This window comes from Paramacrobiotus metropolitanus, unplaced genomic scaffold (assembly GCF_019649055.1).
Source record: "Paramacrobiotus metropolitanus isolate TYO unplaced genomic scaffold, Prichtersi_v1.0 Parri_scaffold0000101, whole genome shotgun sequence".
NCBI lineage: Eukaryota > Metazoa > Tardigrada > Eutardigrada > Parachela > Macrobiotidae > Paramacrobiotus > Paramacrobiotus metropolitanus.
In genome coordinates, this window is record NW_026570321.1 from 10,278 (window position 1) to 26,918 (window position 16,641).

The window sequence follows — 16,641 nt, forward strand, 5'->3', positions numbered from 1 at the left end:
CACACTTCTTCAACTGTTTTTGGTTTGGACTCAGTTAACTTTTCAAACCAGCGCCATCTATGCGGTTTTAATCCTTGAATAAGGATTGACACCCGCTCTTCTTCACTTGTACCTAACGTGTTGAACCAATTAAGGTAACCATCCACATACGAGTTCACTGTATGCGCGTCAGTAAATACACGGGCATACATTGCCTGCCGTATTTCGGCTGGATCACTCTCCGAAGAGAAGTGACTAAGAAGTACTTCCTTCCAGTACTTCCAGTCCTTATCTGGATTCTTCTTTTTGTGGTCTGCGTACCACAAATACGCATCGTCTTTTAATGAATTTGACAAACCCTTATCGATAAGCTGTTTGTCATCCCAACTGTTTAAGTCTTGACAGCGTTCACAGTCAAGAATGAACTTCTCAACTTTTCCACTTTCCTGCGTGCCCTTATAGTTTTGTGGATAGTGAGTTTTTTCTTTCGTACCTTTACCACTCTTCTCAAACTTTTCCATCAGCGCTATACTGCGCTCAATCAACTCGTTTGTACGAGTATTTTCACGCGGTTGTTCATGTACATCGTACTGTGCATCATCCCACTGTGCGTCTTCCGCTCTTCGAATATCGTTCTCATATTCGTAGCCATTATCACGCACAGGTACGTAATCCCGATTTCGGTGAGTTTCGCTGAAATCAACCCGACGGCCGGCATACGCCTGCGACTGTTGACCAGAGGTCAGCTTCGGTGCTGCCTCGAAAGCCGCTTCCCGTTCAGTAGTACTTACATGTAGCCGGGATTCAGCCTGTTCACTGACAGCTCTATTTTTATTTTTCAAACTGTCTTCCCACTGCTGCAGCCTGGCCTCCCACTCGGCCAGCTGTTTTTCACGCGTTTTCGCTTTATCGAATTCATCTTCAATGCATATCCATTGACCTTGCAGATCGTCACGTTCTTTTTTCAGTTCTGCATCGACTCGAGATTCTTCTGCTTTTAATTTAATACGCAGATCATCTCTTTCTTTCTGCGCACGTATAAGGTCACGTTGCAGTTTACCACTGTTGACCATTGAATCATGGCACTGCTTTTCCAGATTTTTGTTTGTATTACGTACACGGTCCACTTCATCTTTGTTTTTGTCATGTTGAGTACGTAAATCAAAGATGTCAGTATTCAACTTTTTCACGTTTTCTTTGCACTGTTCATCGTGCTTCTTAATTTTTTCTTTCAAATCATTTATTTCATCGTCACGCTTTTTCACATCCTCCTTCAAGGCATCGTTGTCATCACTTAACGTATGACACCACGTATTAGCCTTTACAAACTTCATATGCATTTCTTCCGTTGCGTTTAAACCGGCTTTGGCCATTTCTTTCATTTCGCCAAATTCTTTTTCATTTTCTATTCTGCCTTCCCATGCCAGTACAGTATTGTCAAACTGTTCTTGATCAAGAGCAAACTGCTTCACTGCAGCATGTAACGGATGGATCACGTCCATCGTTTTATTCTGTTCGTCGCTCTGACCGGGAGCAACTGTACTACGCTGAAAGAACGGCTGTGCTGATAGTGGTTCAACGCCACCAGTTGGCACATCTTCATCAATGATACTCGCATTCATATCTTTTTCGATATTGGTAGCAGCTGTGTTATCAACTTTCTGCTCCTTATTATGCTGTACAAAAGCAAAAGGGGAAACAACCTTTTCCACAGTTTCACCAGCATTTTCATACGCATCTGCAGCTGCACTTTGAACAGCTTGCACTTGCACGGTAAACTTTTGCATTGCAGCTTTGTACGCTTCAACAGTGAACAGTTTCGTAATATTAGTCGGCAGCTCTCTGTGTTCCAACCACACTCGCCAACCTGTCGGTGGCTTTCCCATTTTGGCTTCATCGTTGTCATATGTAACGAAATCTTTGCCACATATTCCTGATTTAGGGACTGCAACATTCAGTTCATTCAGGAATGCTTCGATTTTAACGCCAATTGGCACGATAAACTTATCCGGTATCAGCTCTGCTGCACCTTACTTTACTGCCTGTCGCGTAAACTTCGGTTGCACTACCGGCTGTGACGCCGCGCTTTTCGAATTTTCCATTGTTAGGTTTTTTCGCTTTTACCTTCGCTTCTTTGTTCAGCGCTCGTTGCACTGACTTCTTTTGTCTAAATCCGAGAAACTTCTTTTGTTTCACCCGGATACTTCAGCTATGTCTTTTGTTCTCCGTGTTCGTTAACACTGGCTTCTTTTGTACAGCTCAAGCACTGCTTTGGCTGTCTACGCTTTAGCTACGCTCAAGATTGTGTGCACACTTGTATGCTTCGGCACTGCTCTCAGCATACGTACTTTAGCTTAAAAATACTGCTTTCGACTCTGTCTACTCGCAGTTTCGTTGCGCAACTTTCACTTTAGATTTACCAGGAACACGTCTGTTCGCTGGCTAAGAATTATTCGGGAACATCAATCTCTGGCCAGGAGAATTGAGTCCCTACTTTAATCAGATTTTACCCAATTTTGTGCTCAGGATCGATCTACAGGTTAACCCTGCATCGATCAGCTGGCAGGACAAACTGCACAGCGTCCAGACAGAGCAAAGCTCCCGGACAATTAGGTTTTCGTCCGGGTCGCAGGCACAGGAGAATTCTCACCACCAACCCACCTGTCGCCAGTACCCGGACTACTTTACTAAGGCGTCCAGTCGGCAGTTACTGCCCGGACATCCGTCCAGTCGGTACCGAAGCACCCGGACTGAGCACCGGGAAATGTTAATTCGCACAATTTCACATGTTTACTTAGCTAGGCCTTAGGAAAGGTTCTTGAACTGACGGTGGGCGCCATGACGGAGAGATGAGTACGATAGGATAATACCGTAATATCAATCCTACCGACCTGACTCAACGACAGAGAATGAGCTGATAATTTCAATGTGGTAGCCAAGAAATATGTGTAAGCTACGAACTACGCGAAGCGAGAATCTCACACTGCATTCCGACGATATTTAATCGAAAACCTGACACTGCCAAACTTGAATGCCCCAACCGATACCCAAATACTGCAACTCTCGGACTTATATAGGCGTGAAGCGCGTCCGGTTAGAAAAGCCAAAAGTATAACCGAAACAAAAGAGAAACTGCGAGAAAGTACAAAAATATAGCCGTAAACGGTAAAGTACGAGTACATATATCTAGAAGTACGTACATCGCTGCTACTGTACACCATATTCCGTCACTACACACAGAAACTATAAAAAACCGGGAAATTTTGCGTATGCTTTGTTTAGTTTTTGTCAGTGTGGAAACTTCTTGCGAGCTACACCGCGTTCGGGTTTCAAACCTCATGTTACCATATTTGTTAGTTTCACGGGCAGGTGACACGGAACGACACGACACGTGCGGCTCTCGAGGAACAACAAGCAAGCATTCTGCGTAGTGCTTCACAATTCCGTGGCACAGTAAAGGCCAAATGGTTCACGATTCACGACTGATCGTTTCGTTTGGTTCACGACCGATCTCACTACGTTCCGGCCCGCGCTCGCGCTCAATCTCTGACTCTGACTGCAAAAAGTCTGACTACTCAAAGTCGGACTCTAACCGCTCAAAGAAGCTAAACGCTATTAGGTCCTAATAAAACCTAGTGACGTAAGAAACCTAAAAACAACCTCAAAAACGTAGGTTATTCTTAGGTTTCTTAGGTTATTCTGAGGTTAACGTTTCTTAGGTTTCTCTGGTTATTCTTAGATTTTTGAGTTTTTTTAAGTTTTTTAGGTGATTCTTAAGAAACCTAAAAAAACCTAAGAAACCTAGGAACCTAAGAGTAACCTAAGAATTACAGAATAAACCTAATAACCTGTTTGAATTAGGTTGGATCAGAGTTTCGGTGGTCAAAGAAGCTGAGGTCAGAGTCAGACTTTGAGCAGTCAGAGTCATAGTTTGAATGGTCAGAATCAGAGTCAGAGCTTGAGCGTGGGCCCTACTTTTACCCCGTGCACTACATGCACATGGTGTATGTAAAGAGCACAATTTACCGGTAAACTACCTTTTCGATTTTCGCCTTTTACCGTCCCTTAAGGTCCGACGTGGGAAAACATTTTTGCAGTGTATCTCCTGCACAATAATTTTGCTATGTTTGAAAAGATGTACGCATTACTGTAACATATTACTGAATTCCGGAAATTATTATTCTTATCAATTCCAGCAATAAATTCTTCTGAAATTCAGAAATTGCTCCAAATTGTATGCCCAGAAATTCACAGCGCGACAACGTAATTGGTATTTTGTCGGACTTTTTAAAGTAGCAGCATGTTTCGGACATTTACGAAAATTATACTTTAGAAATATCTTGACAAATGAAAGTGAATGTACGAGTACAGTACAGCACTATTTTGAAAACAAGCAAGTGTGGTGAAAGCAAATGCAAATGTCGAGCGAAGGAAATTTTGACTTGAACCGTTGGGCCAGGCAGTAAACGGAATGAACGGAGGGAAAAGTAGTACGAGTACCGAAACTCCGAAAGTTTCAAAGCTTTTTTGTGTATTGTACAGAAATACGAGTACGATTGAAAGGCAATGAAAAGGTCAAAAGTGGTGAACTGAGTGGTCAAATTAATAAGTTATTCTCAAATGTTCTAAACGGTGCCACCGCGAAAGTGGTTTTTGGTTGTTCCCCTGACTGGTCATTAGCACTGACTGCTGATAAGTACGTATTTATTACGAACGTAGTGTATTAACGAAAATTAATAAGTATTGTGCGAGTAGATCTCCATAGTTGAATGTTCGTGTAGTTATCAGCCGCTGATTTACTTCGCGCAATTTGCGCGGGGTCCACTAGTATAAATATATTTGTGATGTTTTTTCAAGATGTAACGAACTCTGGGAGGTTTATCCACTGGCCGCTCAGCTGGATTTTCTGATGATTACCAGGTACCTGAAACAGTAGATGGCAGCATTCGTTAAAGTAAACAACAAGAGCCTCGTAATTAATTGTATTCGGGTTTCGACCCAGTGATTTAGCAGCAGGTTAGTAATTACTTGTGTTAGGATTTGGATATTAATTTCCGGTACTATGGAAGCTCTATTGATACTACATACAGCGATCCTGCACGATCTTCTCAACGTTAACCTTTAGCCTTGAATTGTATAGATATTACAAAATGGTGATAGTATTACGAGCTCGAAATTCCATTGGCGGGCTCTGACTTTTAAAGTAATACGTAACAAGATATTAGGCTTAGTATTTAATATGCAGATCTTTAGGTTTGCTACTGGCCCGGTAAAATCCTTAGCCGGAGGCACTACGCTATTCAGCGCAATGTTGTACCCGGCTTGTGTTGCTTGAACGGGAATACCTTGCTCCTGTTGTCGATGGTAATGACAGTGTTTTCACAGTATGGCCGGACATACGCCCATAGTCGGCAGCAAAGCTCCGACGTGGATCGCAACGTCCTCCAGTGCCGTGACCGCCTACATCCGTTTGTTCGGTATTTCCAGTTGACAAACATGTTCGCTTGGCGGTCATTAGTTCTCCTCAGAGACATGAATTCTAACCCGTTCTTTCCCGAGTTCTGGAAGATGCTGTCCGCAGATTTTGCTGTTCGAAATAGCGGCTACCAAATTCATGCAGAAACCGTCAACTCCAGACCTGGGCCAGTTAATTACACACAGCTTCTCACACGTCTCGACGCAGTATCACGCGGTAGGCTAATGGTATTCACGTTTGCAGTAACTCTTTCCCAACACGTCGGGAGCAAATATCAAAACAATGCTATTTCGTTATTATTTTATACACAAGTGTCTTTAAAGAAGTCATGCACCGCAACGATAATGCTACTAAAAACTCAGTTTATCTTCAGTGTACTTCTATTTTGGCGATCCAGTGGAATTCCGGAAGATGATGGTAAGCGGCGTAAAATTACGCACATGTGAATCTAACCCATGTCAGCTATGTCTGTTGGTTGTCCTTTTAGATCAAGGCCTGCGAACTCAATATGACCAATGGCGAACATGTATGTCTATTCCCAAAAATTGCAATATAGCTGTCGCTCCAAGCTTGACATACGTTAATTTACTATAATAATTTCACTGTCCTGATGTTGTAGGTATACATTGTCCATGACCACCTTCAGATTCGACCAATAAGCCGGCATCAGACTACCTCACTTGGGAAAACCGCGATCAGTTTGACAGTATCGCTAAACTTGCGTACCGATCGGTGCTCATTATAGAGCCAGATGATTCGGTGTACGGCAGAACGGGAGCGGATGCCAAGCATCCGTTTTATGCTTACATGCTAAATCGTTCCCGAGTTGAATACAACTATAGATATACGTACGGACCTTTTGAACCGGTAACTTCCAGAAAGTCAGAATTGCATTATAAAACCGCTGATGCGTTCATGAACCTTCATTAAATTTACAGTTCGCACCTCACATGGCGGCTACGTATAATTCGATGCTCATGCTGGCTGAGGTAAACCCGCACTTTGTTTAGAATAAAATTTAAAAACGACACCACTTTTTATTGTAACACCGTAGTTATGATGTGACATATAATTACAGAGTATGTGATTCAAACAAATCCGTCAAATAAGAAACAAAATGGCTTAGGTAGTTTCTGTGATTAGGTAGTAGAAGAACTGCGCACGTCTGGCTTAGAAAAAATATGGCAGTCTGGGAAACAGTTGGCTAAATTGTTCATGAATCGGACCTTTGTAAATGACTTGGGCGAAATATATATGGACCCAACGGGACAGCGCGAGCCTACAATTAATATTAACCAGTTGGACTGGAATACGTCCCAGATCAGAGTAACAACATCTAAATTGTCTTCTTAACATTTTGTTCAAAATCCAATAACGTACTGTACGTATCATTAATCGGTTTAGACTGTGCTTGTTCAAAGAGCCGGTAGCTCGAAGTTGGAAATCGCTCAAAAACTGCAATGGCCCGGCGTTTGGCCACCTGTTACCGAACCGAAATGTGGATTCCGAGGGGACGCTTCTGTTTGTAATTCACAAGGTGAATTTCTAGAACAACTCTTTTCTAGTCCTCATGCATCTAACAGCGATAAACTGAATTTAGTGGCCAAGCCTTTGTACGTAATACACCATGTAATGTACGTGTAACCTTTGCAGACAACATGAGCACGATTGCCGTTTCCGTCACAACCGTAGTGCTTGTGGTGGTCAGCCTTATGACTCTGCTTAGAGGGTACGTACAGATAATCATGAAGTTTTATGCCGCATGGAATTAAAGTATAAGTATGCAGCCTAAATGACCTCGCTCAGAATTATCAGAATGTTTTTTATTATGTTTGTTGCATTAGCTATGTCAAATACGGGAGCCTGCTTTTGGAGTTTTCATGGGAAATTCCATCCGATCAGTTGCAACCGGTATACGAAATAATAAAAGTTCTCGTTAGTGCTGCAATGCAAGCAGAAGCTTCAGTTTTAATTAATTAACCCATGCAGCGAGCAGTATGCACTGCACATTTAGTTTTTCTTTATTCAAGTGGAGAATATAAAAGGGCTAAGTAAATGCCAAAAGACTGCATTAAAATAAATGTGCATCTGAATGGTTTCAGAATGAAAATTCATCGAAAAAGCAAGATAAAGTGTTGTTATACACCAAAGAGCTGCGCATGGTGTACCTCGTTCCATTGGAAAAAAGGCCGTCAGTAATACTGGCCAGTAAGCAGCATTCTCATCAGGTACAGTTCAGTGAGCCGGGACTCAGGATTCTCAGAGAGGTACGACAAGGCGCAATAATGAGGCAGTTTAACCGCAGTTCACAAACTTTGAACTTGTAAAATCCTTTTAATTTCGAAGGTCATGAAGGTGGATCATCCCAATATAAATCGCCTAAATGGAATAACAATAATGCAGATGTCCGGATATTTTGTTTCGGATTACTGCACCCGTGGTTCCCTGCCAGCTTTGTTAAACAAGATGACCTTGGATGCTAATTTCCAAGCCAGTTTGATGCTCGATGTTCTAAAGGTACAGTGTTTGCTTTAATGCTATTAGTTTTACAAAAATTTATCTGTATCCTCTTACCCCTTGTTACAGGGGTTACGTGCTGTGCATCGGTCTGTTTTAAAGTGCCACGGAAATCTCAGCGCTTACTCCTGCTTGATTGATAGGAATTTCACTCTTAAGCTAGGCAAAGTTGGATTCGCACAAATACGCCTCCAACATGTTCATGACATTTCGCAAAAAGGGACTCAAAATGAGAAAGGAAAGCAAGCATTCGCCTCTGGAGCGAAAAAAGACGTGCGGGACATAGCCCATATAATGCTTCAGATCATTTTTCAAGACAACGCCAAGGAATGCGTATTAAATTCAGGTGTGAAACTGTAACGAGCACTTGGACAGCGCTGCATAGTAAAACTCACCAATAGCTCCAGGAAATTCGCATAGAGGATGTTCGTTTTGTCAGAGCCGGTAAACGATTTCACGGCGCAAAGAGCAGGCGCGTTGACAGGACCATTTGCCAATCTTCTGCCATTACTAATTTCCTGCCAAAGCATAGACATGTCCAACCTTCCAGACATCGATCAACTGCTGAAGAATGTCCAACCTGCGTTACGTCCGTTCACCAAAGCAGCATCTCTAGCAGAACAAATCCTTGGTCGCCTTGCAACGTACACCGATGAATTAGACTACCAAGTAGCGCAGCGTACTATTGACCTCATGGAGGAGCGAAAGCGCTGTGACAATTTACTATGGGCTATGTTGCCAAGGTCAGACAGAACTCTCGGCAATTGGTCAACGCCGCAGTGCGATGCGCAGTCTTCCATGTGTACCCGTAAAAGACGTCCATAACAGAAGCATTACTGGTTTTTTTGTAGTGACGTTGTCAACGACCTTCGAAAAGGGCACACACCAGAAGCGGAATATTACCTATCCACATCGATCATGTTTGTGTGAGTGCAAGCGATATTTTTAAGCAATTCCTAATAACCAACCACACTTAAAAGAAAAAAAGTTTGCCGTGTTACCTAGAGAAGTTTCTGGATTTGGTATTCTCCTTGGCCAAATTACACCCGAAGAAGCAATGGTATTTTTGAACGAGGTGCGCCCTGGTTCTTGTAATCATTTAACAATCATAAGCAGTCGCTCTTGTTTTAACATTTAAATCGTGCAGGTTTTTTCCAAATTTGATGGACTTCTTAACAACCATGACGTGTACAAAGTGGAAACCATCAAGGAATCATATCTAGTACGCAAATGATAAAAAGATAACCAGATCTAGGTTGGACTGTACTGCGATTCCACGACAGGTTGCAAGCGGTGTACCAAGGCGAAATGAAAGTCGCCATGTTTATGAAGTGTGTCGCTTGGCCGCTTCTATGGTGAACGCCTATTTGGCGACCTTTGCGCTGCGCTTTAACGGAACGACAACACTGCGAGCTGGAATACACAGTGGAGCTGTTGCCGCCGGGGCTGTTGCCGCCGGAGCTGTTGTCGTCGGCCGCAAAGCGCCTCGTTACTTTTTGTAAGCTATAAGCCTATACCTACAGTAAACAATTGCACTACAACGGGTCTTTCTACTCTAGTACTTTTTTGCGTACTCACTTTATAGTCTACGTTAAAAGAGTCTTTTATGTTAATTAATTGTTTGCAGGTTTGGTGACACTATCAACACAGCCAGCAGAATGATGAGCACCGGCGCGGATGGTAGAATCCACATTAGCCATAGCACAGCGGACCAACTGAAAGATTATTCTGAATTTGTAGCAGAGCCACGAGGTGTCATCGAAGTTAAGGGCAAAGGAATGCTGCCGACGTATTGGCTCTGTACTGTAACAACTGCTAACTGTTCAACCTGAAACGTTTCCGATGTTTATACGTTACTTGTACATAACTCATGGTGTCTGTGCATACGGTCATCGCCACCACATGACCATTAATTAACGGCATTTTGTTTACCAAATGTAGTGTGAATTTTGGATTTGATAATGCTGGTGACAGTTCCCGTGCGAATCCTTGATGTCACCAACACGATTAAATGGTTACTTGTATCGTTTGTGGTAAAGCTGGGAGGGGAACACTGCCAAAACGTCCGCGGGGACATTTTTTGCCAGTCACAAGCGATGGTTTTTGTTACCATTATCAGAATGGGTAGTTCATAATGACAATATCAGCAGAATATACCCGTTTTTGCTTAACATTTTAGAATCTGTGTCATAACTGGATGTTGCGAACAACGTTCAGTTTCATATACGGCTGCTTGACACTTCTGGCAGGACATCCACTTCGGCCATCAGAAATTTGTGCCACCTATGAAAAACTAAGAAACCTAAGAAAATTAGAAAGATCGGCATTTGTGACATGTTCCCACGGACGTTTTTGTCGTACTCCTTGCCACTGTCACCTAAGTATGTAAATGGTAACCGTTTGGCTAGATTCATGACATAAAGGACCTATAAACAAAAGTTGCTTTTTAGGTCAATCAGTTTCCTTTTAAAAACGGTCAACGGTCAAAGGTTTAATCGGTTTCCTGCCATTGGCGTTACCACAACCAACAACTTAGACCGCATTGGGTAGCAAACACCACCGTGCTTATGTGCATTTGTGGGGGTGATCGCGCACAGCACTGCATAAAGAGACATTAAATTATCCACAAGAGCCGAATAAAATATGTTTTTACGGTTTAAAACATTTATTCACAAATTCTACGTACAGACATGCAGACCGGGGCCAAAGACCAGGTGTTCCACTTGTCATTATGCTATCAGTTCTACCAACCGGAATGCGATCATTAAATAATCGAAAAGGACTGCCTGCAGTAAAACGGAGTAACAAGAAATGCCCTGCCAGTCACCCTTTCCAATATTACTCGTACAGTAGTCCTGCTACGCTTTAAATGGTTATGCAGAGCCCGCAAAAAGCGAGTGCACTTTTCTCGTTAATAAAGTAACTGAGTGGTTATTGTGTGTACAGACTTTTCATACACGTACATTTGTACGACCATAATAACAATATTATTATGGTGTTGTGTACGACTGTACGAGTAGCCAAAAACACCGCGAGCTGCGCAAGCCAAAAAGGAGCACAATGATTCCTAATCGCACTCTGCTGTTATAACTCTGATTGTGAGCTGGATCCCGTGCAGAATAACGTAATTATATTCTAGAAATGCGATGACGGGTGGTGTTACGTGACAGGAGGAATGTAGTATTCATGGTCAGACCGGTTTGGCTTCGAAAGGACAGCGCGAACGGTTGCGGGCGGTTCATGAATACACGGATCCCGACATCCATTCCAACCATTCCTTGGAAATATATGTACTTCCGTCACCTTTGGGCGCTCATTTAATTTGTGGTATTACTGTATATCGCATTGCCATCTTGTGGATTAAGGAGAAAGTTATTCAAGAATTCATTTCAAACTGATATAGCTACATACGGAGTGGTCTTTTTTTAACTGCAACATTTTTCAAATACAATGATAAACAAATGAGTGAAAAAAAACTGAAAGGGCTTATAATGCCTATATCTTCACATCTGTAAAACAACACTGTGGACAATTACTTTCCGTTTTACGGTAATTGTTTTCGCGCGTTTTGCATGGGGGTGGATCGAAAGTAATGGCGGCGCACCGGAGGTAACTGAAATCGATCTTTCGTCTTTCGCAAAATTAGGTCAGGTTACTGCGGCGCCTTGTGTTAGTGCCGTAACATATTAGTGGTCGCGTCCAAATTTTCTGATATAATGTGCTAGCTTTAGCATCTCTGAATTGCGACTTGCGCATAATGTCACACTTGTGCCAGCATTCACTAATTGAAGATGCCGTCACTTGCACGGGTATTTTACATATAAACCTGACGTGTCAGCGAGGGCAAACATCTAAGCCGAGTGATTAAAGCTTAACCTACAGATTAAGTCAAAAGTAAACTTAGCCGGTAAGTAATTACGGCACTTCTACGTTATATTTGCCTAATTTCCGAATTACACCTTTTTCAGTTGTTGTCTCAAATTCTGCCTTAATCAAAATTATTTTTTTGTAGAGAAGTGTTCTTTGCCACGGTGAAGAATATCCATGGCCGGTATTTCCGGCACCAACTTAACTGACGTTATATCTGGCGTATCGTTAAACGAACCGCGGTGCAGTGAGGTGCGCTTAAATGTCCTAACGATGATCCTGCTGCGCACCGTGATAATAGGATCTCTGCCACGTCTCGGGCCAGCATATAAACTCTCCCTGCAACGCATCGCTGAGCTCTATCCGCAACTAAAGGTCCAACAAAGTATGCTGGTGGATGACAGTCCCCGTGATTGCTGGGATATGGCTGCCAACTCTGTCCGGTGGTCAGCTGAAACCGTTTTCAACCTTTCACTACAGTCGCAGGGGGATCCGTGTGCTTTAATCGTTTTCCAGTATCCAGATAAGTGCATTCATGCATTACGCTGTCTTGTATCTCAAGCCGTGTACTTCACTTAATTGCCGTCTTCTGCTTATCATATCAGTCCGTATAATATAGTACTATATACTGAAAAAGTACCCTAGTTGCTAGCATTGGGAAGAAACTAAATTTTGGTGGTTGTAGTAGGGGGGGGGGTTGGGATAGAGGGTATATACAGTAATTACTTCGTTGGGGTGGCCGGACAAAATGAGGAGATGCAGCATTGGAACACGTTATGCATGTAACGCAGTAAATTTTCCGGATACCAAAAGATTATTTGTACAATCTTAAGAAAACAAAAACAGCGTACTATCTAAAACAAGTTTTAACTAGCTAATCGTTATCCCGAGAAGAGAATACAAGGGGGAATCTATAACTTTGTAAGGACAAGGGACAGCGAGGGATGCATTAGGTGCCGTGGACATAAACCCATACAATACGGAAAGTGCGACCTAGCCGAACCTGGTTTGCTTATGCTTACATTAAAATTTAAACCTGATTTGCTTATTGTTACAGTTAAAACGCGCGCGTATCAGTAAACTTAAACATGTTTCACGCCGTTTCTGACGTTTTTTAAGGTGTGATGATTTTCCGGAAGTGTATCCTATGACCAATGAGCTGGATCTACTAACGATTACAAGGTATCTGACAGATGGATTCAAGCGTACATGTACATGTAAAACAGCACTCTGTTTGCAGTGGTTAGTTGATAATTACGAGTATGATACTTTATAAATACTTAATTTCATGGCCGGCCAGTTGTTACTCATGGAAGAACCTTTGATAAAAATAATAATACTTATGTTGCCGACTTATGTACTTATGTTACTTATGTTGCCGACTTTTACTAATACATATTTGTGGAAATTTTACGGTAGATTATAACAGTAATAATGTTACATGGTGTCTGTGCTGATGATGTGGAGCCGCACACGTACTCTACTGCTCGACAACCTTCGGGTTTGCTTGTACCCTGTAAATACAAAATGTCGGTTCAGTTTTCAGCGTATTGATGAACGGGCTGCGTGCGCTGCTTGAATACAAATACCGTTATACTATTGTCTATTGCTAATATTGTATTGTTTTAGTGTTCGCGGTATGGACAAGTTTGCGAGCCTAGCCAGCAGCAAGGGACCGACCTGGGTCACATTATCCAGCCAGCCCACGCCCGCTTACATTCGTTTTTATGTACAGCTGACAAACATGTTTTCTTGGCGGTCATTAGTTCTGGTCTTAGACATAAGTTTCAACGGGTTCTTCAACGAGTTCTGGAATAAGCTATCCATAGAGTTTACCATGAACAAGGACGGCTATCAAATTCATGCAGAAACGATCGATTCCAAAGCTGGACCTATTAACTACACAGAGCTCCTCACTCGTTTCAACGCAGTGTCACGTGGTAGGCTGCTGCTAAACTATCTAAAATATGATCGCAGCTCCAGTACGGGTAGTTATTCTCTAGTTTTTGGATTAGAACGCTGCCATTCCTTGTACTTCTGTCGATAGTGACATTACTGACATACATAATTTTCTTACCTTTTAACTTGCACTCGTACAACATACCGGTAAAGTGTCAAGACACAATTGAATCGATAAATCGATAATGCTGCTTAAAATGCAATTCTAGTGTACTTCTACTTTGGCCCTACGTTGGAATTTCGGAAAATGATGGTGGGTGGGTAGGTTACGTAAAACTTTACTCAAATCTACTAATCTGGTGACATGCCATTTCAGATCAAGGCCTGGGAACTCAACATGACCAATGGCGAACATGTAAGGCTGCGTGCGGTCCCACTCACAGCGAAAAGGGACTCCAAGCTTGATCTAGGGCCAATTACGTCATCACTACCGTGTTGCAGGTGTACATTATTCTGTCGACTTTAAGACCCACAAATAAGCCAGCGTCAGGCTACCTTACTTGGGAAAACCGCGATCAGTTTGACAGTGTCGCTAAACTTGCGTACCGATCGGTGCTCATTATGGAGCCAGATGACTCAATGTATGGCAGAACGGGAACAGACACCGAGCATCAGTTTTATGATTATATGCGGAATCACTCTCGAATGGATTACAACTACACGTACGGACCTTTCGAAACGGTAATTTCCTGAAAGTTAGAATTACGTTTGAAAGCCGCTGATGGATACGGAAACCGAGGGTGAACTAATTTTAGTTCTCACCGCACATTTCCGCTACGTACAATTCAATGCTCATGCTGGCTGAGGTACGTACAATGCATTTAGAAAAAAAATATACTTTTTATGCTTTGCTAACCGTAAGAAAGTGAAGATAAAAACCGTCTTGTTGTAATAATAATATGAATGTACGTGAGTAAACCTTATCAAAACCAGAGGAAACTTCTGTATTCAAGCAACCATTTCGTCGTTTCCTTATGAAATCTGCGTTAGTCGATTCTGGCAAACTCCCTCTTTATGAGAGCACAATTCCTTCTTTATGAGAGGAGCATTTGCACGTACGTAGCAGAAACTGTATGCGCGTGTGGCCAGGTGATAGAAGAACTGCGCTTATCTGGTTCCGAAAATGTCTGGCAGTCTGGGCGACAATTGGCTAAACTATTTACGAACCGGACCTTTGCAACTGACCTGGGCGAAATATATATGGACCCAACTGGACAGCGCCAAATTATAATTAATGTAAACCAGTTGGATTGGAACACATCTCGAATTCGAGTATGAAATCACTATTATAAATTATTTAGAATGTCAATAATCGGTATGTTATAAATTTAATCGTTTGTTAGACTGTGTTCGCTCAAAGACCAGGCAGTGCGAAGGTGGAAATTGTTCGAAAAATACAATGGCCCGGCGTTTGGCCACCTCCCGACGAACCGAAATGTGGATTCCGAGGGGACGCTCATGATTGTCGTCCACATGGTGAGTGATTGAAATCCGTATGGAATGCTTGTTGCACTTTGCTTGAAATCAAGGCAAAACTATTGCCGGACCAGGTCGTCATCATGGATTGCGGATTAGGGAACTTTCCGAAACTCTGGTATAAGTCAGACATTCGGCAAACGGGGCACAATGGGACCCATTACCGCTAAGGGATGAGCACGTTTGATGTCTGTTTGTAAATCTGTAAATGCGTACTGCACTACAGTATCTGTACATGGGCATAAATATTGCAATCTCATTTTCTCGAGTTTTTGGCAACACAGTGTTGTGAAGCGCAAACCTCATCCATCATATATCATCCAGAAATGAATTCATGGAGAAAGAGAGTGCAAAATGCTGCACATGCTGTATAAGGAAATGGTCCAGTGCACTGCAGCCGGGTGCTGTGCGCACAAACGATTGTCGGGCCAATGCGTACAAGTTAATAGTCGTGAAATCCTACAAAATTCTTAATTCAAAAAAGTGTTTCGGAGTGCACGAAACACCGCCCGATACCGATATCACCCGCGCCATTTTCACTATTTGGCCGTGATTATTCAGGCAGATGAAATGTTATTTAGGTATATCTGGTACCCGGTTACTCTGTCTTCCTGCAAACGCTGTCTTATTGCTATGTCAGTCTATATCTTAATTTGTATATAACCTTTGCAGACAGCATGGTCACGATTGCTGTTTCTATCACAGTCACGCTTGTGGCGGCTACTGTTGCAGCTATCTGTACAAGGTAAATACATATACAAATTAATTTCTTACCGGTGAAATTTTAAAATACTCTGAAGGGCCAAATGAAAGCTCTTACACGGAATTATAAGAATATCCATATTTTCTTGCTCTAGCTATGTCAGATATGGAAATTTGCTTCTGCGTTTGTGTTGGGAAATCCCATCCGATCAGCTACAACCGGTACACGAAATTTTTATAGTTTTATTGAAAGCTGAAGTGTAATTAAAACCTGATGTCAGTATATACGATTACGGACATACGGTATAGTCTCTGGTGATGTGAAGCGCATTCTGTATATGTCTCAGATAAAACGCATATTCCAAACGGAGGATTGTATTAATTAATATCATTATAAGAAACATATTTAATGTGGTGCTGAATGGTTCTAGCCAGAGAATTTATTGAAAAAGCAAGACAATGTGAGGGTGTATATCAAAGAGCAGCGCATGGTATATCTGGTTCCATTGGATGGAGTGCCTTCTGGGCTTAATAAGCAGTATCCTCGTCAAATTCAGTTTAGTGAAAAGGGAATCGGGATTCTGAGAGAAGTACGAATACCCGTAACAACAAGACAAGCTCATATCATCAAATCCGCTAAGCCATTTTCTTTTCCCAGGTCATGG

At 42.3% G+C, this 16,641-nt stretch overlaps 2 protein-coding genes and 1 long non-coding RNA gene across 3 annotated transcripts; all 3 read left to right on the top strand.

The window, feature by feature from the left end:
- The first annotated feature begins 4,835 nt into the window (after nucleotides 1-4,835).
- LOC129597214 (uncharacterized) lies at nucleotides 4,836-5,862 on the top strand. The gene is made up of 3 exons (XR_008691540.1): nucleotides 4,836-4,899; nucleotides 5,365-5,671; nucleotides 5,829-5,862. It is a non-coding gene; the product is annotated as an uncharacterized LOC129597214 (long non-coding RNA).
- A 4-nt stretch (nucleotides 5,863-5,866) lies between these two features.
- On the top strand, nucleotides 5,867-9,960 carry LOC129597186 (atrial natriuretic peptide receptor 1-like). Its single transcript, XM_055494653.1, has 17 exons — nucleotides 5,867-5,872; nucleotides 5,943-5,981; nucleotides 6,116-6,322; nucleotides 6,394-6,444; nucleotides 6,599-6,781; nucleotides 6,860-6,992; nucleotides 7,109-7,184; nucleotides 7,300-7,366; nucleotides 7,558-7,722; nucleotides 7,802-7,972; nucleotides 8,042-8,318; nucleotides 8,412-8,715; nucleotides 8,824-8,898; nucleotides 8,978-9,047; nucleotides 9,120-9,194; nucleotides 9,256-9,470; nucleotides 9,600-9,960. Exons 1-17 carry the CDS (start codon nucleotides 5,867-5,869, stop codon nucleotides 9,802-9,804), a joined length of 2,319 nt encoding a protein of 772 aa, XP_055350628.1. The 3' UTR covers nucleotides 9,805-9,960.
- A 1,604-nt stretch (nucleotides 9,961-11,564) lies between these two features.
- LOC129597187 (atrial natriuretic peptide receptor 1-like) lies at nucleotides 11,565-16,240 on the top strand. The gene is made up of 13 exons (XM_055494654.1): nucleotides 11,565-11,581; nucleotides 11,985-12,023; nucleotides 12,088-12,285; nucleotides 12,959-13,021; nucleotides 13,469-13,779; nucleotides 14,008-14,051; nucleotides 14,115-14,153; nucleotides 14,240-14,479; nucleotides 14,554-14,604; nucleotides 14,888-15,070; nucleotides 15,142-15,274; nucleotides 15,947-16,019; nucleotides 16,132-16,240. The coding sequence occupies exons 1-13, from the start codon at nucleotides 11,565-11,567 to the stop codon at nucleotides 16,238-16,240; spliced, it is 1,500 nt and encodes a 499-aa protein (XP_055350629.1).
- Nucleotides 16,241-16,641: the final 401 nt, after the last annotated feature.